The sequence below is a fragment of the Mycteria americana genome, chromosome 7, assembly GCF_035582795.1.
Source record: "Mycteria americana isolate JAX WOST 10 ecotype Jacksonville Zoo and Gardens chromosome 7, USCA_MyAme_1.0, whole genome shotgun sequence".
In the NCBI taxonomy this organism is placed as follows: Eukaryota; Metazoa; Chordata; class Aves; order Ciconiiformes; family Ciconiidae; genus Mycteria; species Mycteria americana.
The window spans coordinates 41701361-41725812 of record NC_134371.1 but is presented as its reverse complement, the minus strand read 5'-3'; the positions used below and the strand labels follow the sequence as shown (position 1 = coordinate 41725812).

The window sequence follows — 24452 nt, the reverse complement described above, 5'->3', positions numbered from 1 at the left end:
GCAGGCCGGCTGTGGGGTGGGCAGGCCAGATGCCTCAGGACGGACAGCGGAGACAGGCAGCCCACGCAGCATGGTCCCTGGTCCCCTCGGCACGGGGACAAGCTTTACTGCCCTCTTCCCGAGGCGCCCTGGCCAGGTGAGTTCCCAGTTTCCCCACTGCCTCTGCGCCGACCTAACCACGGGTAGAGCTTGCGGACCTGCAGGGCCAGGATTTAGGGAAGGGGGTGATCCCTGTCTTCAGCCCCCAATAAGACCTGGTGTGGCCCTGGCACAGCAGGAAGGCAAGACAGACCAGGCTGCCTCTTCAAGGAACCGACTCCCTCCGTGCCTCCTGACGTGGTGGCAGACCTAACGAGGCTACAAAAACACCCAAGCCCAAAGGAAAGGAAGAAGATCGCCAGGAGGACCAGCTGTCTCCTTCATTTTAGGTTAAGAAGAGAGCAAGACATAGTCAAACCGATGCTGAAGAAGACCTTGAAGATGTGGGGCACGGGGCTGGAGCTGGGACGGTCCCCAGCTCTGGTTTGCAGGGGCCTGACCACACGCTGCTACTGGGTGAGGATGGCCTCCCTGGCGCCCACCCACTCGCCCGGGCCCCGCAGGCGGTACTTGGTACGGCGTGCAGGGCCCGAAGGCCACCTCCAGCGCCAGCTTGGGGTCGGTGAGGAAGAGGGTGAGCAGGTTGGGCTTGACCCCCACCTGGCAGGCGAGCTCGTCCATGTAGGGAATGTAATCCACCTGGATGGTGTGCCGCTGGCTCTTCACGTACCTGTGGGCAGGGAGGGCAGGTGGGCTTGGCATGGGGGTAACGGTGGCAGGAGCGATGCCTGTGCAGGGTCCTTACCGCTTGGCCATTTTCTCCTTGGTTTGCATGATGTCAGCCAGCATGCTGGCAGATGGCAGCAGGTCCTGCAGCCCTGGGGAAGACGAGGCCGTGGCTGGAGGGAGGGCTGTGCTCCCGCCATGGTATGGCTGGCTCTGCAGCCCAGCCTGGCCTGTGCTTGCACACAAAAGCCTTTGGGGCTTTGGGGACGTGCCATCACAGCAGGAGCAAACCAGGAGGCATGGGCGAAGGAAGTAACAGCAGGAAAGGAGAGGGGGAAGGTGGTTTGCAGGCAACGGGACTTGTTAGTGGCTCCCACAAGAGAAGATGAGCACGAGGCTCATTGCAAAATGCAACGCTGGTTTTTGTCTCTATGAATAAGCAAAAGGAGGACAACAAAGGTGAGTGGAGGGAAGCGGTGTGCCAGGGGATGCTGCCAGTTGAACGACTCAGCCTTGCCATGGCCAAGGGAGGTGGCTGCATCCCCCCACCCTGCCTCACTTACCCTTGAAGACGCGGGTGGTCCAGCGACACTGGAGCTTGGAGATGGGCGTGATGGCACCCAGGGGCTGGATGAGGCCAATGAAAGCCAGCGTCAGCTTCTCCAGGTCAGGGTGGAATATGAATTTGTAGAGGGGGATCTGGTTCTCCACCACCTCCACGCAGCCCTCAAGGAAGGGGAAGGAGAAGCTGTATCCTGTGGCGAAGACCACGGCGTCGATGTCTTCCCTGGTGCCATCCTCGAAGATGGCAGATGTCTCCATGAACTCCTGGATGTTTGGCTTCACCAGCACCCTGCCCAAAATGATGCGGTTGGGCAGGTCGTCGTTGATGGTTGGGTGCTGGTGAAGGATCCTGGAAGGCACGGGCAGATCTGGGCAGTGGGACGGGCAGCGCTGGGGCAGGTCCCCAGGGTGCTGCTGGGGCGATCACCGGTGCTGGGGCTGGAGGCCGTAGAGCGCGTGGTCGAAGCGGGAGTTCACCTTCCTCTCCAGGAGAAAGCTGCTGGCGTTTTGAGGCAGCAGGCTCTGGAGGAGCTGTATAAAGCGGCTGATGTAGGAGAAGTCGAAGAGGTATCCGCCATCCGCCACCCGGTGCAGCACCCAGGTCCCATGCTTGGTGCTGAGGAAGACCTGGGAAGAAGGAGAGGGAAGGTGGTGGCATGGCAGCATACTTGGGACTGGGCTTGGCACCCACGTACTCCTTTGGGCAGGGATGCCAGCACAGCTGCTGGGACCACAACAGCCACTCTCATCGAGAGGGGATGGGGTGCTCGTGGCTGCAATGCTGGAGGGAGAGGAGCCCAAAGGGGATGGCGGGGGGTTGCTTGGTGCCCTCTGGGGTCCAAATAATAAGCACCCCAGCCCCAGCGGCTCTCCCAGCCCACCTGCTTGGCTGCGTCGCTCAGCTCCACCGCGATGTCGATGCCTGAATTCCCGGTGCCGACCATGACCACCCGCTTCCCCAAAAAGAACTGTGGGCTCTCGTAGTTCCAGCTGTGCAGGTACCAGCCCTCAAACTTTTCCAGCCCTGGAAGAGAGAGGGAAGCCATGCCAGGCAGGGGTGTGGGGCAGGGGGTGGCTGTCCTCCTGCTCAGACTGGTGGTGTGTTTTGGGAACAGGCTGGGACCAGCGTGACCAACGGGAGTGATGCAGCCCTGGGATGGTGCCCAGAGAGGCGGTGGCATCTCCAGCCTGGGAGCTGCTCAGTGTGGCCCTGAGCATCCTGCTCTGGCTTTGGGGCTGGCCTGGCTTGGACCAGGGCTTAGACTGGAGAACTCCATGCTCCCATCCCAAAATTCTTCTCCAGTTCCTGCCCAGTGCCAGCCGTTGGGGGCAGAGGAGCAGCCAGGGTCTGTGCCATCCCGCCAGACCATGGTGACAGTGTGCTCCAGCCTGTTCCCCACCCAAAGAGGGTCTCCACAGTTGAAAGCTCTCCAGGCATTTTTGCCTGGCACCCGGAGGAGAAGGCCACCACCAGCGCCGAGCTCTCAAGCCTTGCTGGGTAGCCAGAGAGGCCAGTGGGTGTGTGGCCAGCAGCTTGGGAAGCCTGTCTCTGGTAGGAGAGGTGAGCTGGCAGCAGTGGCACCTGCCAGCAGAGCACTTTGGTCAGGCACTGACAGCAAGAGCCACCAAGGACAGACCACCAAGATGGGTGGGATAGCAGCATACTTGTGCAATCCCACCTGGTGCGTTAACCTGTGGAGACATTTTTGGCAGCAGCCAGAGCAGGGTGAGGGCTAAGCCAGAGAGGAGGGTGCTCCCAGGGGTGTCAGGGAGCACATGAGCAGCCTGTGGGGCGGTACCTGGGACGGTGCTCAGCGGGAGGTGTGCCTCGGTGTGGTGCCCGGTGCACACCAGCACGGCATCGAACACGGCCGCCTCCTGCTTCCCCTCGCTCTCTGTCACCACCTCCCACTGGCCCGTGGTGGCAAAGTCGGGGCGCTTGGCCACGCGGCACACGCTGGTCTGGGTGCGAGGGAGCAGGCGTCAGGCACCCTGCGACCCCCGGCCCCGCCACTGCCGCCCGCCCCGGGCCCCTTCGGCTCTCACCCTGAAACGGATGTGGTGGAGCAGGTCAAAGTGCCGGGCGTACATGCGAAAGTACTCCATGATCTTGGAGTTGTGCATGTAGTTGGGGAAGTTGCTGAAGCACATCATCTCCTTGGACGGAGCGGTACCTACCGCTGGCGCGGCCCTCCTCGGGGCACTCCTGCAGGAGCAGGGCATGGCTCGGTGCTGGCGTGGGGACCGGGGGTGCAGGATTAAGCCACGGGTGGTCATAGCACCCGTCCCTGCACTCGGCACCCTCCCGCACAAGTGCAACTGCCTGTCCCACAAAATGGGGGAGAGGAAGCTCTGGGTTGGCAGGGGCCATGCAGCGGTGACAGTGGGTCTTGGGGTCTTGTGCCTCAGTTTCCCCGCTCCCGCCCCCAGCCAAGAAGAGGCAGTGCATTCCCAAAGCGCTCAGTGCCTCTGCGTGGGCGAGCGGCACAGAAGCAAGGAGAGGAGCAACCGGGACTTCCAGGGAAGGGCTGGGCAGGACAGGGACTGGGACAGCCAGCAGGGTCAGATGGGACCAGGATGGGTAGGAAAGGGCTGGAGGGGACCAGGAGCAAAGCAGCAGGGGAAAGGATGGATGAGACCGGGAAGGAAGGGATGGGAAGGGGAAGGCTGGGCCAGGGGAGTGGGCCCTGGGGTAAGGTCCTTGTGGAGGGTCCGTCCTGCTGCTGGTGGGAAGGAGATGGGTCCAGTGTGGCTGGCACACCAGCTGGAACCACGGGGACCTCCCGCTGCCGCAGCAGGGTTTTTTTCTGTGGTTTTCCTTGGCAGCCCACCTTCCGCACACATGCAAAGCAGGGGAGTGGTGCTTCGTTAGCTGCCAATGACTGATCCCAGTCCCATGCGTGCTGCTGCCGCGGGGCAGGCTGGCACGGTGCAAGGCTTACCTCGAAGCGCCAGAGCCCCCCCCGATATCCCCACTCCTCTCGAGCAGGTGGGTACCAGCCCCTCATCCAGGCAGCATTTCAGGGCACACAGGCCAGAGGCACCAGCCCCAATGATGGCTACTCGCTGGGCAGCCGTGTCCCGCGGTGCTGTGGTGGCAAGGATGGTGGGGAAGCCTCGGCTGGGAGCAGCACGAGCTCGAGGGGGTGCGGAGCCTGGCGGGTCACACTGGGGGGACGCATGGTACTGCTCAGTTGGGGATGGCTGTCCCTGTGCGTGTTTCTTCCAAACACGATCTACAGGTTCTCCCCGCTGCCGTGCCACACCTCCTGCCCACGCCTGCCCTCCGCAAGGGGCTCATTAGGTTCTGTAACCACTTAATGACGCTGACGCTGCTCCGGGGACTTCCTGGGTGCGGGGGCCGAGATGTGGCCATGCTCCAGATTTTGGCAGGTCGTGGCATGGAAAACAAAACCAGGGGGACGCTCAGGACACTGGTGGCTAGCAGCTGTGCCGGTCCTGGCGTGTGATGGCCAGGACCCCCTGTCACCGCTCTGGGTCCCCAACCCACCCAGCAATCCTCTGGAGGGGCTGCATGCAGGTGACAAGGGTGGCACTGAGCTGTGCCGCTGTAAACACCATGACCCACTCCTGTGGCACACACCCTGGGCAAGGCCGTCTTGCTGTGGATACACGCGTGTGCATACGTGCGTGTACATGCAGCCCGTGCTGCCGCAGAGCTGGAGCTGTGCCGCTGCCACAAGGCCAGCCTCAAACCCGTGCGTGTCCCCCTGGCACACAGGGGGACAGGGTGGTGTCAGTAACGGGACGGATGCCTGGCTCTGTTTAACATGCTTTTATCCAGTTAGGAAGTCTGTTGTGCCTTTGCTGCTGAGCTGTCGTGTGAGTGTAGCCAGTGGTGGCTCAGCTGGGTAACAAGCGGCAGGAAAGCCGGTGCATCCCTGCCGAGTCGAAAGCGCTGGCCAAGAGGGACTGGATTTTACCCTGCATGTGGGCAGGTTTCCTTGTCCGTCTCTGGTGGTGGCTCCCGAGGAGGAGGTGCAGAGCAGGTGCCGAGGCATTATTTCGGCAGCCAGGGAGGCTCCATGCACCCCAAACTTGTGGTGTGGCTGCAGTGGGGCCATGCTGGGCAGGACGAGGGCTCCTGCCAGCACTGGGGTGCACAGGCTGCCTTGGGGCAGGGGTTGGCCGGCCAGCCCCACCGGTGCACTGCAAAGCCTCCTTTCCCTCTGGGCACCCCATCAAGAGCAGACACCTACAAGTAAGCAAAAACAACGGCGAGGACGGCCACAGCCGCGACCAGCTTGAAGACAAGGGGCACGGCGGGGGACGAGGGGTGCTCCTCCACGTGCCGCGTCTGCAGGGGCTTGATGATGCGCTGCCACTGGGTGAGGATGGCCTCCCTGGCGCCCGCCCACTCGCCCGGGCCCCGCAGGCGGTATTGGTACGGCGTGCAGGGCCCGAAGGCCACCTCCAGCGCCAGCTTGGGGTCGGTGAGGAAGAGGGTGAGCAGGTTGGGCTTGACCCCCACCTGGCAGGCGAGCTCGTCCATGTAGGGAATGTAATCCACCTGGATGGTGTGCCGCTGGCTCTTCACGTACCTGCGGGCAGGGAGGGCAGGTGGATGCTGGTGGCAGAGCCAGCAGATGCCCTGCGCACCGGCAAGTCGCTACTGGATGGACCACCATCGGTAAGGATCAGCAGGGTGGGGGTAGTGCGGCCGAGTGCACCCCTGCCGTCTGTTGGCATGGCCAAATGTGCCAGGACGCAGCCACAGGACACGACAGGTGCCCACGAGCAGCCATGCCCAAACTGGCCCCTTCCCTGTTCCCGGGGGCGGGGGGGGGGTGGGGGGTGGTGGTGTCTTACTGCTTTGCCATTGCTTCTCTCTTCTGCTTGATGTCAGCCTCCATGTCGTGCCGTGGGGGCAGCTTGTTCAGCCCTAGGGAGGATGAGCCACAGGCTGGGGTTACTGCACCCCACTGGCAACAGTGGCCACTGTGGTGCTGCCCTTGCCTGGGTGCTGTGCCCCTGCCAGCACCACCATGGCAGGTGGTCTGGCACCTGAGGCACGTCCAAGCTCCTCGGGATGGGAAGGAGCAGCCTGTGGGGCTCAGGGTACGGATATCCCTGCGCTGCTCAGGCAAAAGCCCAGCTCACCATGACGGCTGCAAGGCGGCCATGCTATCGCCCATGACCAGGATGGCACAGCCCACTGCTGCATCCCAAACATGGCTGGGCACCATCTGCCCCAGCTCTGGGGGTGCAGCGGGCTGCAGCCACAGGGGAGGTTTGCTTCACTTACCCTTGAAGATGCGGGTGGCCCAGCGACACTGGAGCTCGGAGATGGGCATGATGGCACCCAGGGGCTGGATGAGGCCAATGAAAGCCAGCGTTGGCTTCTCCAGGTCAGGGGGGAACATGAATTTGTAGAGGGGGATCTGGTTCTCCACCACCTCCACACAGCCCTCAAGGAAGGGGAAGGAGAAGCTGTATCCCGTGGCAAAGACCACGGCGTCAATATCTTCCCTGGTGCCGTCCTCAAAGATGGCAGACATCTCTGTGAACTCCTGGACATTCGGCTTTACCAGCACCCTGCCTGAAATGATGCGGTTGGGCAGGTCGTCGTTGATGGTTGGGTGCTGGTGAAGGATCCTGGAAGGCACAAGGAGATATCAGGGTGCTGGGGTGGGGTGTCTTTGTCCATGTCCTGCTTCGGCCACTGCTCCCTGCTCCAAGGATGTTTGTCCCCAGGGATGCTCAGCCCCGAGGATGCTCGTCACCAATGGGTCTGGTCCCCCAGGGATGCTTGGCAGCTGCTACTGCACTGGTGCCACCAAGGGTCCCCAGAAGGGGCAGTGGTGGCTCCCTCGAGCATTGCCTGGGCATACCACAGCTATTAACTGGGTTTCCAGGGCTGGTGCCTCAGCCCCAGCCTGGGCACAGGGAGCATGGAAATGGCCAAGCGGAACTGGACACAAGGGCAGCCAGGGGGTTCCACCTGGGCAGGGGGAGCTTTTGCTAGCACCTGTGCTTTGGCTTCAGGCCGTAGTGCGAGTGGTTGAACCTCGCGTTCAGCTGCTTCTCTGTGAAGTCGCTCACCACGGATGGGCTCAGCAGCTTCTTCAGGAACATTTTCATGCGGGTGGTGAAGATGATGTCGATGGGGTAGCCCTGATCTCCAACACGGTTGAGGATCCATGCGCCCCGGCGGGTGCTAAGGAAGACCTGGGCGAGGAAGGAAGCATCACCTCCTGAAGGCTGCGACAGTCCTGGGGGGCTTCCCTGGGGGGGGCATGTCCTCGCCCCAGGATCACTCCTCTTCACACTGCCTGGGTGCTGGGCAAAGACCCGGAGGGCAGAGGGAGCCAGGGGTGGGCACCTGGCAGCGAGAGGTAGGGAAGAGCTGCAGGGGCAGCCCCAGCCCAGGGCTCGGGGAATGGAAATCGGGGTATCCGTATGGAATCGAGTCTCGGCTGCCACTACTGCCTGGCAACTGGGATTGCCAGGTGCCGGCACTGCCAAATGCAGCAAGTGCCGGGACAGTGGCAGCTATGCCAGTGCCTTGGTCCTGGTGTCCTCTTGGAGCCAGCAGTGTCCCACAGCGGGCTGTCCTGCCCACTGGGACGCTGCTCCTGCTGCTCACCTGCTTGGCCGCGTGGCTGATCTCCACGGCGAGGTCCGACCCCGAATTCCCAATCCCAATGACAACAACCCTCTTGTCAGTGAAATCCCGGGCATCCTTGTAGTCTCGGCTGTGGAGGTAGCGGCCCTTGAACTTCTCGATGCCTGCAGGCAGGGAGGAGGGATGCTTGGCTTCCTGGTGCCAGGCTGGAGGGTCACCTCCCAAAAAATGGAAGTGGGGACCCTCTCTGGCGCTGACAGCCCCCTCCTGGGGAGCGTGGGAGCACTCCCTGAGTCGAAGCAAGGCAGGGAAATGCTGAGGCCGGGAGGAAGAGCAGCAGGGAGAACAGGGGTTCCCATGGATGAGCTTTCTGGGGTCTCTCCTTGTACCGGGGTGTGGGGCAGTACCTGGGAAGGTGCTCAGCGGGAGGTGTGCCTCGGTGTGGTGCCCGGTGCACACCAGCACGGCATCGAACACGGCCGCCTCCTGCTTCCCCTCGCTCTCTGTCACCACCTCCCACTGGCCCGTGGTGGCAAAGTCGGGGCGCTTGGCCACGTGGCACACGCTGGTCTGGGTGCAAGGGAGCAGGCGTCAGGCACCCTGCAACCCCCGGCCCCGCCACTGCCGCCCGCCCCGGGCCCCTTCGGCTCTCACCCTGAAACGGATGTGGCGGAGCAGGTCAAAGTGCCGGGCGTACATGCGAAAGTACTCCATGATCTTGGAGTTGTGCATGTAGTTGGGGAAGTCGCTGGGGATGGGGAAGTCGCTGAAGCACATCATCTCCTTGGAGGTGTTTATGATGACAGAGCGGTAGATGCTGGCGCGGCCCTCCTCGGGGCACTCCTGCGGGAGCAGGGCATGGCTCGGTGCTGGCACAGGGGCAGCGATGGGGAGGGATGGCTGGGGCTGGTGTGGTGGCCTTTTGTGTGGAGTGCCTGCCCTCAGGCTTCCCCCCAGTACCCCGCCACGGCCGGCTGCGTGCCACCCTGCTGGCCACTGCCACTGATCCCTGGCTGCCGGGGTGCTGACCCCCAGCAAGACATGTGGCTCGCAGGGATTACCTCAAATCTCCAGAGCCCTCCGATGTCCCCGGTCCTCTCGAAGCAGATGGGCTCCAGCCCCTCTTGCAGGCAGGCTTTGATGGCGCACAGCCCGCTGCTGCCCCCTCCGATGATGGCCACCTTCTTCACCATGCTGTCCTCCACCGCTGGGTCTCTGCCTGGGGACAGTGCCGGAGAGTGGGGCTGAGGGGCAAGGGGGGGGAAGCTGTGCAAAATTTTGGCCCCGTGCACCAAAGAGGTCCCAAGCTGAGAGGCAGCCCCCCAAAAGTTTGTCCCCCAAAAGCTGCGAGGCAACTGCTATTCCCCGCCCCAGCAGGGACCTGGCCGGTGCTGGGGTTTTGCACCACCGTGGTGTTGCCTCTGGAGGCCGTAGGGAGAAATGCTACCGAGCGCCAGGGAGCCTCGAGCTCTCCCTGCTCACGCCAAGTCCCGGCGATGGAGGCACACCGGAGCGCCGTGCCCTGCCTCGGGTACCGACGGCTCCCTCCCGGGTGGCCACAGCCCCTCCGCCTGCCCTTCGCCCTCTCCCTTCCCCGGGGAGATGTCCGTCGCGCCGCCCCGCCACCCGCCGCATGCTGGCAGCCCACGGGGAGGCCCTCAACCGACCTGCGGCCGCGGGAGCGGCAGCCCTGGGAAGGCCAGCAGCAGGCAGGGAGCCGTGCGAGTGTCTCCGCTGGGCTGCCCCGAGCCGCGGCGCCGGGCGGCGGCCTGGCTTCACGGTGCGTGGCCGCGGCAAGCGGGGCCTCACCCTCCGTCACTCCTCCCACAGGGCTGGAGAGGGGAAGCGGGCGCCCGGCTGGCTCCCGGCCGCCTCTTCGGCTTTTCCGGCAGTGGCTCTCGCTGCAGCCTCGGACGGCAGGGTAGGAGCCGTCCCACGCTCCTCACCAGGAGCCCCCGCGTGGGGACACGGTGGGGACACGGGGGTGCAGGAAAGACAGAGGCGCAGCCAGTCCCCGTGGCATGCCTGCATGTCAGGTAAACAAACACTGCCCTGAACTTTTACCACTGGGATTGTCAGGATCAGCCCAACTCTCTTCGTGCTGGTACTCGGGGGCACAGGCAGCTCCAGCTGCTCTGGTGGCACCTGGCGCCTCATCGCCCACGTCCCCCGTGCCCCCAGGCTGGGCGTGTCGGCACAGTGTTCCCGTAACCACAGCTCGCTCCCAGCCCATCAGAGTCCCGGGGCCAGCAGGACCCCGGTGCGAGGAGCACCGTGCTGCCGGGTGTTGCTGGTGCCAGGGCACTGGGGCTGGTTAGGAGAAGGCTCTCCCCGGCGGTGAGAGGCACAGAGCGGCCGGCTCGGGAGCACGCCCCTGGCTCCTGGTGCACTCGCAGCCAGACAGGCCCCGGGGGCTGCGGGGGAAGTTTGCTCTCCTGTGTCCAGGGAGCTGAGGAAGGCACCTGGCTACAGAGGGGCCACGCTCTGCAGCTGAAATGGTTTTAACCTTCTAAAACTCATAGTATCTTTGCAGTAAATGTAATAAAGCTCTTTCTGTCCCTTGCTGTTGGCAAGGGCTGATCTCTGCCCAGGGCAGAGGCGCTGAGCTGCCAACCCACACTCCGTGCCTGCCCGTTGAAAGGCATCGAAAGCATCTCTTACCAGGCAGGGGGATCGGCACGGGGATGGCGAGGAGGAAGCACTGGCAGCGCTACCCTCCCTGCTCCGCTCTCAGCTGGCTTCTGGCTCTTTTGCAAGCTCTGCAGGGACTGCCCAAGGGCGACAGGTACAGGGGACTTCTCCCAGCTCTCAACCCCACCGCCGTGCTGTGAAACCTCTGTGCAGGTTGCCTTCGAATTTGCCCTTCTCCCTTGGCAGCTACAAGAGGCTGGACAGGCCTGGACTTTGCCCCCACCATGCTTGGGCTCATGGCCCAGCTGAACCATGCCATCAGGCACAGGGGACTGTGGGAGTGCACCAGGGTCGAGCCATGGCATTTCGGTCAAGACCGGCTTGTTGATGCCTGCAGGAAAGCCATAGTGCGCCATGCCTGGCAAGCACCCAGGATGGACAGCATGGTGGGCAGTGCATGCAGACACGTCTGCTCTGGGCTTCCGCAGCGGGCAGAGGTGCTGTGGGACAAGCTGACCAGAAAGCACCAGTCTCCTCTGTCCTATCAGCGTGCTGGTGCCCATGCTCAGAGGAGCAGTGACAAGTGACAAGCACAAGAGGAGACCAAAGGTCTCGCTGGTGGAGGTGGGGAGAAGCAGAGCAGAGGTGAGAGGGCAGCAGGGCAGCCCGTGACTCAGCAGGGCGGTGCACTGGTGATGGCGGGTGCCACCAAGCAGCTCATGAAGGGTCCTGCAAGTGAGCTGAGAGCAACTTCTGGCACACACGTGCATGTGGGAACAAGTCACAGATGCACAGAGCCACAGTTGCTGCCATACTCTTCCGTGGCCTGGAAAGGAAGACCCCAATGGGTGTAAGAACTGCTTGGACGAAAAGTACCCTGTGTTTGGGAAAAAGTAGAGCTAAGATGTTTTGGCACAGCTCAACAAGCCCAAACCCTGACCACACCAGAGCATGCTGCCTGCCCATGATCCCGCAGCCACTGCAGAGCTCATCTCTGCCTTGGTGTGGGAGGGGTGGCCAGGGTGGCCAGCTGCTGCCATGCACATGCCGGACCAGCCCAGCTGGCTGCTGGGCACGCAGTGCAAACCAGGGGTTGTTTTTTTTTTGGTCATGGTACGAGTCCCAGACTGGAGTGCAAACCCACAGCTGGTAGCTTCACCAGCTCATGGTGCCAGTAAGTCATGGCTCAGCTCAGGGGGAACCTTGTCACGTCAAGCACTTTCATCTCAGCCCCTGTATAACTGACAGTGGGTGACAGACAGAGATAGAGTGCTTGTACTAGCAGCCCTCAGGCTGCTCCTGCAACACTTCACCCAGAGGAACAGCACACTTAAGTACTGCCTGGTTTTAATACGACTTAATCCATGCTTTCCAGGGCCTGAGTGCACTACTAGACCTTAATGGCCACGATGAGCCTCACCTGGGCCCAATCACCCCAACCAACATGCTGGGAGCACTATTTAAGCTCAGCCCAGAGCCCTCACTCCCTGCTTAGCTGTGGTCCCTGTTGATGTGGGTTCTGTGCTTTTCTGGCTCAATCTCAGCCCTGGCTCACTACAGAGGCTCCTCATGGTCCCCTCTTGCCAAGAACAAGCAGTCCTCTATGAAAAGCAGGCTGCCGGGACCAACGGTGCCAGGGTAGGAGAGCCTGCCTGCCCAGAGCACAGGGAGCTGTAGCAGGGGTTGGCAGAGCTGTGGGAGGTGCAGGTAAGGGTCCGCTCCCAGGGCTGCCCAGCAGCCTGGGCAAGGGTGCATTGCTAGCCAGGGTTATGTGGAAGGGACTCACTCTGCAGCATGCTGTCAGCAGCACTGGTAATGTGCTGACAAACAGGAATTGCTGTGAATGCACTGTACCCCCTGGGAGACTGAAAATCCTGTGGAGCGGGGGAAGGAGCTGTAAAGCTCTGCACAAGGACTTCAGGAGCAGGCTGCTGCTGGGAGCTGCTTCCCCAGCTACCTGCTCTCTTAGAGATGGCATGGATGGACCAAACCCTCAGTTGCACCCTCCTTTCCCCATAGCACTGGGAGTCAGCTGCTTGTGTCCTTGTTGGCTGAGATCTGGCCGAGTGCAGTGCTTGAATCAAGAGCAATAGGGAAGAGACGCATTGCTTAGGAAGACAGAGCTCTTTATAAACCTGAGGACAGACCCCAGTGAGTATCCTCCAGGCAGACGTTATGGAGCAGGCTGTGCAGGGCACGCTCATGACAGCAACGTGATCAGTGTATTTACAGCATACAGATACATGGGCAATTGCAGAGAAATCTCTGCAAAGCCACAGCTACCACATACACCATGGGCTAATGCAACAGGTGCCCAGCAAGGGCATGCCGATTCACAGTATCAGCAGCGAGCTGCCAGATGAATGTGCTGAGCCTTCCCCGGGCTCTGCAGGGACTGGTTTTTCACAGGAGAACAGTCAGTGCAGCTGCTTGGCCGGTGCACACACTGCCTGACAGCCCATGAGGAGGGCAGGACAGCACCAAATGTCTAAATGTGGGCCCAGGAGCCTGCAGCAGCACTAGTGTTTAAATCTTGGCTGGATAGATGTGATCTAGGATGCGAGTTCAAGTCCCAGTATCCCCTCCCTGTGCACGTTTAGAAAACTGGGTGCACACCTCCTCTTTTGGGAGGGACCCAGCCATCAATGGCTCCAGAGCGCAAAGAGGGCAGGCGCACTGAGCGGGGACAGCCAGCAGTACTCCACCACGCTGTACAGTGCGTATCCCAGCAGCAAACCGAAGAGCACGTCCGTCACGTTGTGCCTGCCCAGCATGACCCTTGAAACGCCAACAATGAGAGCCCAGAGCACCACAAGGACCCGCAGTGGGACGGCGAGCACCAGGTGGTGCAGAATGAAGCGGCAGACCAGGGCAGCTCTGGTGGCGTGGCCCGATGGAAAGGAGTACTTGTCCACCGAGATGGTGACGAACATGTCCATCTTGTTGTGGGTGGGCCGCCGCCGCTTGACGAGCCCTTTCACCACTGCCACCAGCACGAGATCCAGCAGCAATGCTAGAAGACAGTAACAGTGAGTGAGCAAGAAAGGAAGGGTTTTTTTTTCCCCCCATGGAAAACAAGGCAAGAAGCAAACCAAAGCCATTAGCTAAGAAAACAAGCACTTGGGTACCAAAACCTGCGAAGAGCAGGCAGTATTTCCCATGGTTACGATGCCTGGGTAGGGAGAGCGTGGCACTCGCCCAGTGCTTGGCCTTCTCTAGCACAAGCATATCTTCAGTCTCCACTCTTTCTGCATGCAGCCCTTGCACAATGCCAGACCCTCTGACTGCCACAGCCAGCAACCATGACTCAGGGCTCAAATTGACCCTTAATCTGAAGGCAACAGAGGGGTTAATAGTCCCCACAACTCCCTTCCTGACAGCCTGTGTTGACTCAGCATTGCTTTGCCAACCCTCGTGGCTGGGGGTCAAACTGCCCCGGGTGAATGATCAACCCACTTCAACCACTCAGCCACTGCTTAGGGTGAGGGGCCTCGAGCTTGCGTGGTGCTGCCAGGGCTCCTGCAGTCTGGCTTCTCCCTGCTGCCGGGGGGATTAATGCCAGAAAGTTAACCATGCTTTGGTTTTCAAGAGCTGAATAAAGGATTATTTAAATAATGCCAGCTAAAGAGCTAAAGGTTGTTGTGGTAGAAGTCAGAGGCAAAGCACGTGTGAGACATGAGAAGTGTTCAGCCAGTATTTGGCAAGAGCAGCTTCTCATGTAGGGCAGAGGGTGCTTTCTCCATCCTCGTTAGCTCAGCTAGCACAGCGCTCACAGCCAGGGCTACTTCTTCCAAGGAAGTCTTGTGTGAGGGACTGATTTCTGCTTGTCCTAAGGCTTGTTTCTGGGCACCAAATCTTTCAGTCACTTCAGTTCACTCCCTTTGGTTAATCATTTAAGAACAAATATTTTTTCCCACATGTAAACCTAGTTCAATTGCTTTTTTTTTTTTTTAAATATGGTTTGGAAGACTCAACTTGGAAATTAGGGAAAACTCCTTCCCCACATTGATGCTGCAACCCTGGGACAGGGCTCCAGAGAGACAGGTGGCTCTGGCCCGGAGCATTGAGGGCCAGACAAGGCCCTGGTGCTGGGACACCTCCTCAGAGCAGAGGTTAGGTCAGAGGCCTCCAGGTCCCTTCCCACATTTTTAAGTTACAGTGAGACTGTAATTTAACCATGTGCTGCTAGATGAAAAAGATGTCCCAAACTGTATGTTTCCCACCAAGCACATTTCAATTCAAATAAGTGTGAGAGACCAATTATTTGCAACTTAACAAAAGAGTAAGAACTAGGAACCTGAAATGGTCTGTTGCTCTGGAGCTACTACAGTTTCTAAATGAGCAAAAATGAAGAATCTAAGTATACGTAATAGGACAGGATGCTAGGGGGGGAATATTATACCACATGAAATTAAAATGCATGCTTTAAACCAAGTTTCCTCACTGGCTGATACAGGTCAATCTGTGCAGGTACTGCTTGCAGGGAGCCCAAGGGTGCAGACATCTGTGTGCCAGAGCAGCTTTTCAGGGAAAAGGGCTGGTGTCTCAACACCAGGCAGCTGCACCTGGAATGCGTTGTTCTGATAAGCTGAAGAACTAAAAGAGAGTTCAGTTCCCTGAAAGTTTTGTGCAACTGCAGGAGCAGTTTAGCAGTCAGGAGTTTCACAGGGTGTGGCTGGAGCTGTGACAGATGAGCCATACCCATGCCACCACATCCTCCAGCTGTAGGGTTATGCACTCTGGTACCAGTTACTCAAAACCAGCGGGCTCCCTCAGGGCTGTAGGAGGCTAAGGTTTACTCAGCTCTGCCCCATCCTTCAGGTCCCATCCTCCCCCCTTGGCTCCAGCCAGCCCCTGCCTACGGAGCCCTTTGGTGAGCCCCCAGCCTCACCGAAGAGCAGGTTGAGCAGCACCTCCCTGGCCGCTGAGCTGTCACTCTGGCAGAGCCCATAGAAGGTGCCCAGCAGCCAAGGGATGCCGTGCCCCGAAACCTCGATGACCTTCATGAGGGGCCGCACGCTGCCCCAGGCCGAGCCCTCTCCAGCGCAGACGCCCAGGCGCTTGGAGGCCCAGAGGTCGATGGCGAGCAGGGAGCTGAGGGCGATGCCCAGGAAGGAGGGGTTCAGCTTCATGCAGTCCTCCTCGGGCAGCGGGGCCGCCGCGGAGCTGCCCGACTCCTTCCGCCGGGAGGGGCTGTCTGGGGCACCGGGGCTGCGCTGGCTCACGAGGGACAGGAACTCCAGGCGGCTGCTGCTGCCGGCGCGTCGCTCGCGGCTGCTCCGGGGGCTCGGCATGGCGAGAGGAGGTGGCCTGGGAGAGGTGCGGGCCGGTTACCGGCTGCCAGGCCTGCTCTGGCGCCGGGACCCGGGCGAGCCGCCCAGGAGCCCGCGTGTCGGCCCCTGCCCGGGCCTGCTTCTCCCCACGCCTCACCGCAACCTGCTACGGGCCCCGCCGCCCCCCGCTGCCCCCCGCTGCCTGCAGGCCCCGGGCCTGCCCCCGCACCCTGCCCGGCACCCCCGCCTCCCGCTACCGCACCGCCGGGGCCCCGTTCCCCCCTCCCGGTGCGTGCCCGGGACCTCCCCAAGGGCACCCCCGGGTGCCGGCCGCCCCCGCTCCCCGGCTCCCCCAGTACCAGGCGGCCCCGGCGCGGCCCCGCTTCCTCTTCCACCGCCCCCCCGTGACGTGGCCGGTTGCCATGGAGCCGGGACGCCCCGGGGCGGGGCTGCGGCGCCCCCTGGCGGCGGGGAGGTCCCCCCACCCTCCCTCCCGCCGCGCCCCGGGGCGGGGATCCGTGGGCGCGCCCCGCCTCCCCCCGCGCACGTGCCCGCCCCAGCCGGCGTACGGCAGCCGGCGAGGGCCGCAAGAGGGGCGGCGGCGGCGCCTTCGCCCTGCCGGCGCCGGTGCGGGCGCCGGTGCGCGGGCGGCGATGCGCGGCGGGCGGGCGGCGGCGGGGGGACGGGCCGCCCCCCCGGCCCCGCGGCTCGGCGGCGGCGGCGGCGGGTGACGACGGCGCGGCGGCGGCGATGGGGTGCCTGCAGAGCGTGGCCTGCAAGGCGCGGGTGCGTCGGGAGCAGATCGTGGTGTCGGACGTGTCGGCCACCATCGAGCCGGCGGCCACCGCCATCGAGGAGAGCTCGCCGGTGGTGCTGCGGTACCGCACGCCCTACTTCCGCGCCTCGGCCCGCGTCCTCATGCCGCCCATCGCCCGGCGCCACACCTGGGTGGTGGGCTGGATCCAGGCCTGCAACCACATGGAGTTCTACAACACCTACAGCGACCTCGGCGTGTGAGCACCGGCACCGCCACCGGCACCGCCGCACCCGCACCGGGCTGGGGCGGGGGGGACGGGACCTGGCACCGGGCACGGCACCCCGGCCGCACTGGGGCGGGAGCGGCGACGGGGGCGCGGAGGCCCGGCGGCAGGCACCGGGCTGGGTACGGCGCGGGCACCCCGGCACCGGGCACCGGGCGTTGCACCCGCACCCCACGGCTGCACCCACGGCCGCGCCCGGGCACCGCCTTCACCCCGGCGCCCGCCTCCGGCACCGCCCCTGCCCCCTTCGGACCCGGCCCCGCGGTGCCGCGGCCCGGGCAGCGCCCGCGCTCCTCCCGTCCCGCCGCCGCCGGCCGCTGCACCGCCGGTGGCCTGAAGCGCGCTCGTTCGAGGGCTTTGCGGCCGCCATGCCCCGCCAAGCAGCGTTTCTTCTGGGGCCGGGCCGTGACCGCGGGCGGCGCCGGGGGTTTGCCCCCTGGCTTGTGCGGAACGGGGAAGCGGGGCCGAGCTCGGCAGCGGCGGCTGCTTTTGGGAAAAAACCAACTTTTCCCGACGCCGAGCGTGCGGGGGACGCCGAGGGGCAAAGCTGCCGCCTCTGTCGCTGTGTCTTCCGCCCTTTGGAAGGGGTGATGCGAGAGGGGGCTGCAGATGGCCGGAGGGGTCCGTTCCGCAGCCTGCCAGGGGTGCTGGCGCGGGGCGGCGGGCGCTGGGGGAGCGGCAGGTCCTCGTGCTGCCTGCCCGCGCCCTTGCGTCATGGCAGATTCATTCGCACGTGGCGCTGGAGCACTTGAGGACGTTGGAGCGAGCGGAGGTCATCTCTTGTCAGGGGGACGGCAGCCGGGTGGCCCCAGCCGCTTGCGGGCAGCTCCAGTGCCCAGATGCGTTTGAAGCCAGAACTTGGACTCAGTGGGAGGTTTCACCAAAGCTCCCCGCTTGTAATTGCCACGTGGTGATCGTCTCCCTTGCCGTAGCCGCGCGGTGTTGCTAACGTGGTTGGCAGCCAAGATTTGGGCTGGAATTTCCCCCCCGGCCATATTGCAGGGATTTCATCGCACCAGCGGCAGGCATAATTGTGGCGTTTAATTATTGTACGTGTCTCTGTGCAGGCGTGTGTATTTAGAGGCATAAAAATCTCCGAGTTTCATCGCAGGAGGGGGCTGCTGACGGGCTTGGCTGGTGCCGTAGTCGTGGTGCTGCAGCTGGTGGATGGGGAAGGCTGTTCTCCTCTGGCACAGGAGCTGATTAAGGAGAGAGTGGCCCCAGAGAGACTCAGCAATGAGTTTTGGCCCAGTTGGTTTGATTGCAGGTTAATTAAAATAGTGTTTTGCTGGCAGAACAAAGGCTTCAGCTAGCCATGACTGGCTCGGCGAAGGAACCGAAGCTGAATTTGTTCTTGAAGGAGGTCCTTGAGAGCTTGCTGCGGGCGGGGAGAGGGTCCCCAAGCTGCTCGACTCCTTGTCCCTCCCTCTCTGTCCCTCACCAGGCGCTGTTGTTGCCGTTTCCCCGCTAACCTGGCCTTTCTCTTCCCCTTTGCTAGGTCAAGCTGGGAGCTGCCCGACCTGCGAGAAGGAAGAGTAAAAGCCATCAGCGATTCGGATGGCGTGAGCTACCCCTGGTATGGAAACACCACAGAAACTGTGACCCTGGTCGGGCCGACTAACAAGATCTCCAGGTTCTCTGTAAGCATGAATGACAATTTCTATCCCAGCGTGACGTGGGCTGTCCCTGTGAGCAACAGTAATGTGCCGCTGCTGACCAGGATTAAAAGGGACCAGAGCTTTACCACGTGGCTGGTGGCCATGAACACCACCACCAAGGAAAAGATCATCTTGCAGACTATAAAGTGGAGGATGCGAGTGGACATTGAGGTCGATCCCATGCAGCTGCTGGGGCAGCGGGCACGACTGGTGGGAAGGACTCAGCAGGAGCAGCCCCGGATCCTCAGCAGGATGGAGCCCATCCCACCAAACGCACTAGTGAAACCCAACGCCAACGATGCCCAGGTCCTCATGTGGAGGCCCAAGCGGGGCCAGCCTATAGTCGTGATACCTCCCAAGTAGAGCAGCGCCGGTGCGTGCGCGTGAGGACCTGGGTGCTGTCAGCCTGCTGCAAGTGAACGGGGTTTCTGAGCCAAAGCAGACCTCTTTGGTTCTCCTGCCTTTGTAGCTGTGGTTGGAAACACGGCTCCTCCTTAGACAGAGAGCCTGGCCGGCGTGGGGGTGCAGAAGAGGGATCGCTGAGCTGGAGGATTTCCCAGGAAGCAGAATTGAGTACTTCTAGGGGCTTGCGGCTGGCAAAGAGGCTGTCTGACCTGAACAACTCATCTTTCCTTGCAGGGCAATGCAAGGAGCATGGGTGCGATCGAACCGTGCCTGTGGCTAATGCTGCTTTCCACCCAACTGGAGGTAGAAGTGGAGACCGTGCCTGCCGGATGCGGAGGGCTCCTGCGGTGACCCTTCCCGCCGGGGCGCGGGTGTTCCTGCGGTGTCTATACCTATGCATTTTGGATCGATAATCGACCCCTCGCCCTGTCCGCTGGGACTGGGCGGGAGGGCCCGGGAGCGGAGCGGGAGCCCGGTGCTGGCCATTGCCGCTGCCTGGGAAGGGTTTTCCGCAGCCGAGGGGAAGCGGGATGTTTTGCATGCATCTGGGTGTGTTTGGAGTAGTTGTGAGTGTAGGAGATGCCATAGCTCTTTTCCGTCTTGGAGTGAGTTCTAAGGGCAGGTTAGATGTCCTTTTGTTTTAAGGTGCACTAAATCTTTGCAGTTCCTCAACCTTCCCACCCCCCCCACCCCGCCCCCCCAATCCCGCCAGCCCTTCTCTTATGGAAACAAAACCAATTCTCAGCTGAGCGAGAAACTGGGAGCCTGTTCACCCAGCCCAGGGCGAGCAGGTGCTCGCTGACCCGTGGGGTACTCAAACCAGCTTGAAGGTACCCCAGGACTTGCACGCTTCCACTGCAGACCCAAGTCCCTTGCAAGAAGTTGTGTGCTTGCTTATTTTCCACACAAATGCTGGCTTATGTGGAGACCCTCCTCCTCCTCAGCTACTCAGGGAGCAGGGTAGGTACCAGCGGGGATGCCAGCGCTGGCGGGGAGGAGATGGCATGCCTTGCGGTAACTCCCCAGGCTCTGCAGGGATAGGGGTCTCCTCTCCATGGGTTGGAGGCAGGGGTGTGAGCAGAGGCTGCACGGGGCAGGCCTGGGTTTGCCTGGGAAGGAGGAGGTGAGCACGCTGCCTGGGCTGCTGCAGGTGCTTGGGGGGTGACAGGGGGTTTTATTTGCCTTCCTCCTCGCCCCTTGCTGCCTGGATGGCTGACATCGTCTGGTCCGTGGGGCAGTGCTGGTGCCTTGGGCTGTGACCTGCAATTCCTGACATTTCACCCTTGGGATGCAGCAGAGGTGAAAGCTGTGGCTGTACTGCCGATGCCCCAGGTGCCCCGTTGCTCCCGGGCAGATGGTTACGGTTTTTGCTGCTTTCTCCGGTCCGTCCGCCACCCCGGCATGAGCCCTGTGGCTCCTCCGGCTCACACCCCTGCCTTCACGCTATGGGAGGTTTGCATCACCCTGGGGATGCGGGTAATTCCCGCTGGGAGGGTCCCATCTTCTGTCTCGCTGCCAGGAGAGCCTGGGGAGGGTCGCCGTGTTCGGCACTTCCGTGCAAAGCCTTTCCTGCGGTATTAGCAGCGCTGCCCTCGGCCCGGCTGTTGGGACGCCCAGCCCAGCGCTGCTTTGCTCCCCCCGGTGTGCTGGCACATCCCCGTGGTATCGCTCCGCAGAGTGCGGCCAAGCTCCTGCAAAGCTTCACCCACGGCTTGTACTTTTCCGGGATGGGATGTGCACCCCGGTCCCTGCCAGCGAAGGGGGGGGCTCCCCAGGCATCTTAGACCAAAAATCCCTGTGAAATCCCCATGCTACTTATTATTCTCAGTAGGGTTTGCTGCTGATTCGATTCTTTATTTATTTTTTCCTTTGGGAGCGTTGCATTTTGACGCCTCAATGCACACTTCCCTGTGCCGGGGCCAGTGGTCCTGCTCAGCCTCGCAGGCCAAAACCTGCTGCTTTCGGTGCCTATGTCTGGGTTTTGCCAGGGGCTACAGCCTTGTGGAGGGAGAGGGGGCTCTGAGCTTTGGTTTGCTGTGTTTTCTGGAGCAAAGCTTCTACCGGCAGCTTGCCTGCGCGGGAAGATGTCCCGCTTTTGTGAGACTCTGCTTGTGGTTTTGTCCTGGCGCGGGATTGATGGCAACTTTTGCCATCACTGGTGTTTCATTTTTCAAAAAGCGTGTGGAAGGGGGTTAGAAACTTTAAATACAGTTTTCCTTAAGATTTGGGGGAGGAGGAGGAGGGCTGAGTACCTTTTGGTTTGAAATAAGGCAGATGTATATTTTTGACCCAGTGGGACAGAAACGTCTCTGGCACCACTGGAGCTAAAAAGCCAGAGGAAGAGGTTCCCCAGTAAACGGTAGCCCCGAGGTGGGCTCCTGGCTGGGAGAGGATGCTGTGTCCAGAGAGGCTGCGTGAGCCAGCTCCCCAAAACCCGTGGGGAAGGGTCGGGGCTGTGCTCGGGGGCTGCGTGCTAGCCGTCAGCCTGGGGAGCTGCTGCGGCACTGCCATGGTGCCAGCCGGCTGGGAGGGGGGAGCTGGTGCAGGGATGCCGTTGAATTCGTTGTCATCTTTTGGGATGTGCTGGCCGGAGCCTCGGCACATCGTCTGCTGCATCGGCACGACACCAAGACAGCAGTTGGCCGCTGTTTCTGTCTGTGTGTGTCTGCAGCATCCCCAGGGAGGTGCTCGGTGCCGCCTGGTGCTGGTGTCGGGCTCTGTGCCTGGCTGCAGCCGTGTGCCTGCGCTCCCAGGGCTACCCCAGCCTGCAGGCAGGCTCTGGCTGAGCCCCGGGGCCATGCCTGTGTTCCCCTCTCCGAGCTCCTGTGCCGGCTCCTTCTCCGATGGCTGGATTTGATGCACTTGGTTTGATGCATGGGTTGTCTTCGTGGGCATTTCCCCGTTTAAAAAAAAAAAAAAAAAAGTTTGTAAAAATTGTTTGCAAAAAAAAATTGCAAACAATGTTTGCAGAAATTTGCAGGCATTTTGCATGTTTGCAAAAGGTGCGTGTTCACGCTCAGATGGAGGTGCTGGGTGAGCATCTCCCTGAGCTTGGTAGCACTGACCGGTGGAGCCCGGGTGCTGGGCTCGCAAAGCTCGAGAAAGGGGAGGGAGGTGGCGGGTGAGAGCTCCCTCATGCGAGTCCGGGTTCAGCTTGCATCCCTGTGGCCCGCAGCTGTACTGATGGGTGCCCCAAGCGGGACCCCTTCCCCACACCCCTCTTTTGTACCAGCACCCCGTTATCTCAGGGAGGGGCAGGTCACAGAAATGCCTACCGGCACGCTCCCCTCTTGCCCTGAGCCTCGGGGTGCCCCTTCCCCTCCGTCCCTGTCCTCAGGTCACTTATTTATTTTTTATTTATTTATTTAAAGTTATTTAAGTTATTTATTGGTATTTATTGACGGCTGGAAGTCGGGGGGTCATTTCTGCTGCATGGCAGGAGCAGCTGGGTCCCCCCCACCCAGCTCCCTGCATTTTGGGGTGCTGCCACATGTTCGGGAGCACCGCTGGGGAGGGATGCTTGCAGGCCCCGATGCTCCCATCCCCTTTCGGAGCTGGCGGGGACAAAGGAAGGGGAATCATGTCGGTGCCTGCAGGGAGGACACCCGGTGCCTGTCCCCTTCCCACAGAAGCTCTAAGCCCATGTGTCCCCTCCCCAGGCACTGTGCTCCTTCCCGTGCCCGTCCGTATTTATTGACCCAGCCTCCTGGCGTTTCTCTGTTCGGCTTCTGCTGGATTTGCTGTTGCCGGTTTCTGGAGATGGTGAGAAGAGCCAGGACGTGTGGGTGTCGCTATGGAGAAAAGACCAAACCAGGTATTCTGCTGCCGCGTGGGGAAAATCGGAAGGAGGAGAAGAGGAAAGCTGGTTTTGCAGAGTGCCTTAAACACAAATGACTTTACCGAGTAGGGGGCTTGGACTTCTGTTGCTGGATGTTATTACCAACTCGAACAAACGTTGCATTTCACTTCTCTGGGATTAAAAGAAAACCACTCGAGCTGTACTGGAACCAAACCCTGTGTTTGCTTGAGTCCGTCTGGCTGGCTTGCATCTCCAGGGCCATGGTGATGTGGGGGAGCAGTCAGGAATTCGTGGGCTCTCAGCTGTCAGCCCCTGCCTGGCTCAGCGGTGGGACCAGCGGCTGCCCTTGCCGCTGGGGTCTGGTGATGGGACTTGTTCCCCCCTTGTCCCAGCTTGCAGGTGGCTTTTCTGGTGTCCCAGAGAGGTTATGCTCACCCTGCAGTGCCCCTTCCCTGGGGATGCTCAGAGCAGCCTGTCTGCACAAAGCTTGCCATGGGGCCGTGTCCTTGGGCTGCCTCGCGCCTTCCGGAAATTGGGCAGTCAGTTGGAAAGCTCTGGAGGCGGGGGCAGACAGCCCTTTTTCCCTTAGGAAACCACATCAAGGTGAGGGCTGTGTGCCAAGGGACCAGCAAGAAACCCAGCAGCTCTTGCAGCCTGACCGTAGGGAACTAGGGAAGATGCCAAGCTTGATAAGGCTGAAAAACTACACAGAAAAGGGATGTTTCCCTTTTGAAATTGCAGATCCTCCTCCCACTTCTTGCAGAGTGAAAGAGGGGGAACAAGAGTCAACCTAGAGACCAGGTGATTTTGTTTTCTAGTAAAAATAATCCATGGGGATAATGCAAAATTTCATAATGAAGGTTCATTTAAAAGTCATTTGGGGAAAATACAAATATTCACTGTAAAGTTCCTGGAGGCAATTAAGAATTAATATAAACTCTCCCTTTTTTTTTTTTTTCGTAACGAAAGAGGGAGTTCTCTGAAATGCAGCCATGTTTGGGGAAGGATATCCTTAGTGGGGTGGCCTGGGGCCTGCACGCCAGGGTGAAGGAGAACAGCGACGGGTAACTGGGAGAAGCCAGCGGCTCTGGACATTATCCAAGGACTGATGGGCCATGTCCCAGGTGCGTGTGGGTGCTGCCCCAGGATTAGGACCCATGGGATGCTGGAGGGTAGCTCATTGCATCCAGTGTATTCCTTACCATGAGCATCAACCCTACTAGTCCCTGCTTGCTGTGGGGTACATTTGTGCCCTGAGCCAGCCAATTTCTTTAACAGCTGCTCATTTTGAGTGTTGCCGATTGCACTGGGCACCAAGAGATGCTGGCAGACGGCCTATGAGCTATTCAGTGAGCAGCTTTCTTTCCTAGTGTTATATTAAAACATCGCTCATCTCTTAACAGATCCCTGAGGTGTAGGTGCAGGAGAGCAGGGAAGCATTCGCGTGGCTTGTATCATGCCCGCTCATGCCCTGGGAAACAGGGTAGGACCCCCCACCCAGCAGCTAACTGCAGGCCAGGTGGAGGTATGTTCCCTGAGCAGACATCTCTTCCTTCCCCCCACTGAGGCTCTGCCGCAAAGCAGGGGCAACACAACTGCCCCAGGCCCCGCTGCCTTGTCTGAGACTACGTGCCCTGGGCCAACATGCATTTCCAAAGTGCCTTATTTACAGAGCAAGAACAAGGGCAACCTGTGCCGCTGCCACCCACCTATGAGCATGGGCACACATCC

General features: G+C 61.0%; 4 protein-coding genes across 10 annotated transcripts; 1 reads left to right on the top strand and 3 right to left on the bottom strand.

Annotated features, from left to right (window-relative positions):
* Nucleotides 1–419: 419 nt before the first annotated feature.
* LOC142413099 (flavin-containing monooxygenase 5-like) lies at nt 420–5414 on the bottom strand. The gene is given in 13 exon segments (XM_075509145.1): nt 420–608; nt 610–769; nt 845–917; nt 1329–1678; nt 1757–1956; nt 2211–2353; nt 3129–3291; nt 3376–3493; nt 3495–3535; nt 4272–4310; nt 4312–4608; nt 4977–5060; nt 5274–5414. Coding segments are annotated over 13 exon segments (1998 nt in total).
* On the bottom strand, nt 5111–9718 carry LOC142412579 (flavin-containing monooxygenase 5-like). 4 transcript variants are annotated; one of them, XM_075508078.1, is made up of 9 exons: nt 9583–9718; nt 8977–9159; nt 8570–8758; nt 8323–8485; nt 7937–8079; nt 7319–7518; nt 6596–6945; nt 6160–6232; nt 5111–5891 (listed from the first exon to the last, which is right to left on the bottom strand). In XM_075508078.1, the coding sequence occupies exons 2-9, from the start codon at nt 9106–9108 to the stop codon at nt 5546–5548; spliced, it is 1596 nt and encodes a 531-aa protein (XP_075364193.1). In that variant the 5' UTR covers nt 9109–9159; nt 9583–9718; the 3' UTR covers nt 5111–5545. The 4 variants fall into 4 exon arrangements, with proteins under 4 accessions (XP_075364193.1, XP_075364192.1, XP_075364194.1 ...); XM_075508077.1 differs by having other exon boundaries at nt 8977–9134; nt 9583–9713; XM_075508079.1 differs by lacking the exon at nt 8323–8485 and having other exon boundaries at nt 7319–7507; nt 8977–9134; nt 9583–9713.
* Nucleotides 9719–12657: 2939 nt separating this feature from the next.
* On the bottom strand, nt 12658–16258 carry PLPP6 (phospholipid phosphatase 6). Its single transcript, XM_075508059.1, has 3 exons — nt 16179–16258; nt 15438–15856; nt 12658–13559 (listed from the first exon to the last, which is right to left on the bottom strand). Exons 1-3 carry the CDS (start codon nt 16241–16243, stop codon nt 13189–13191), a joined length of 855 nt encoding a protein of 284 aa, XP_075364174.1. The 5' UTR covers nt 16244–16258; the 3' UTR covers nt 12658–13188.
* Nucleotides 16259–16376: 118 nt separating this feature from the next.
* On the top strand, nt 16377–23079 carry FAM78B (family with sequence similarity 78 member B). 4 transcript variants are annotated; one of them, XM_075508063.1, is made up of 3 exons: nt 16377–16832; nt 18358–18890; nt 22582–23079. In XM_075508063.1, exons 1-2 carry the CDS (start codon nt 16570–16572, stop codon nt 18878–18880), a joined length of 786 nt encoding a protein of 261 aa, XP_075364178.1. In that variant the 5' UTR covers nt 16377–16569; the 3' UTR covers nt 18881–18890; nt 22582–23079. The 4 variants fall into 4 exon arrangements, with proteins under 4 accessions (XP_075364178.1, XP_075364177.1, XP_075364175.1 ...); XM_075508062.1 differs by having other exon boundaries at nt 19157–23079; XM_075508060.1 differs by having other exon boundaries at nt 16379–16832; nt 18358–23079.
* Nucleotides 23080–24452: the final 1373 nt, after the last annotated feature.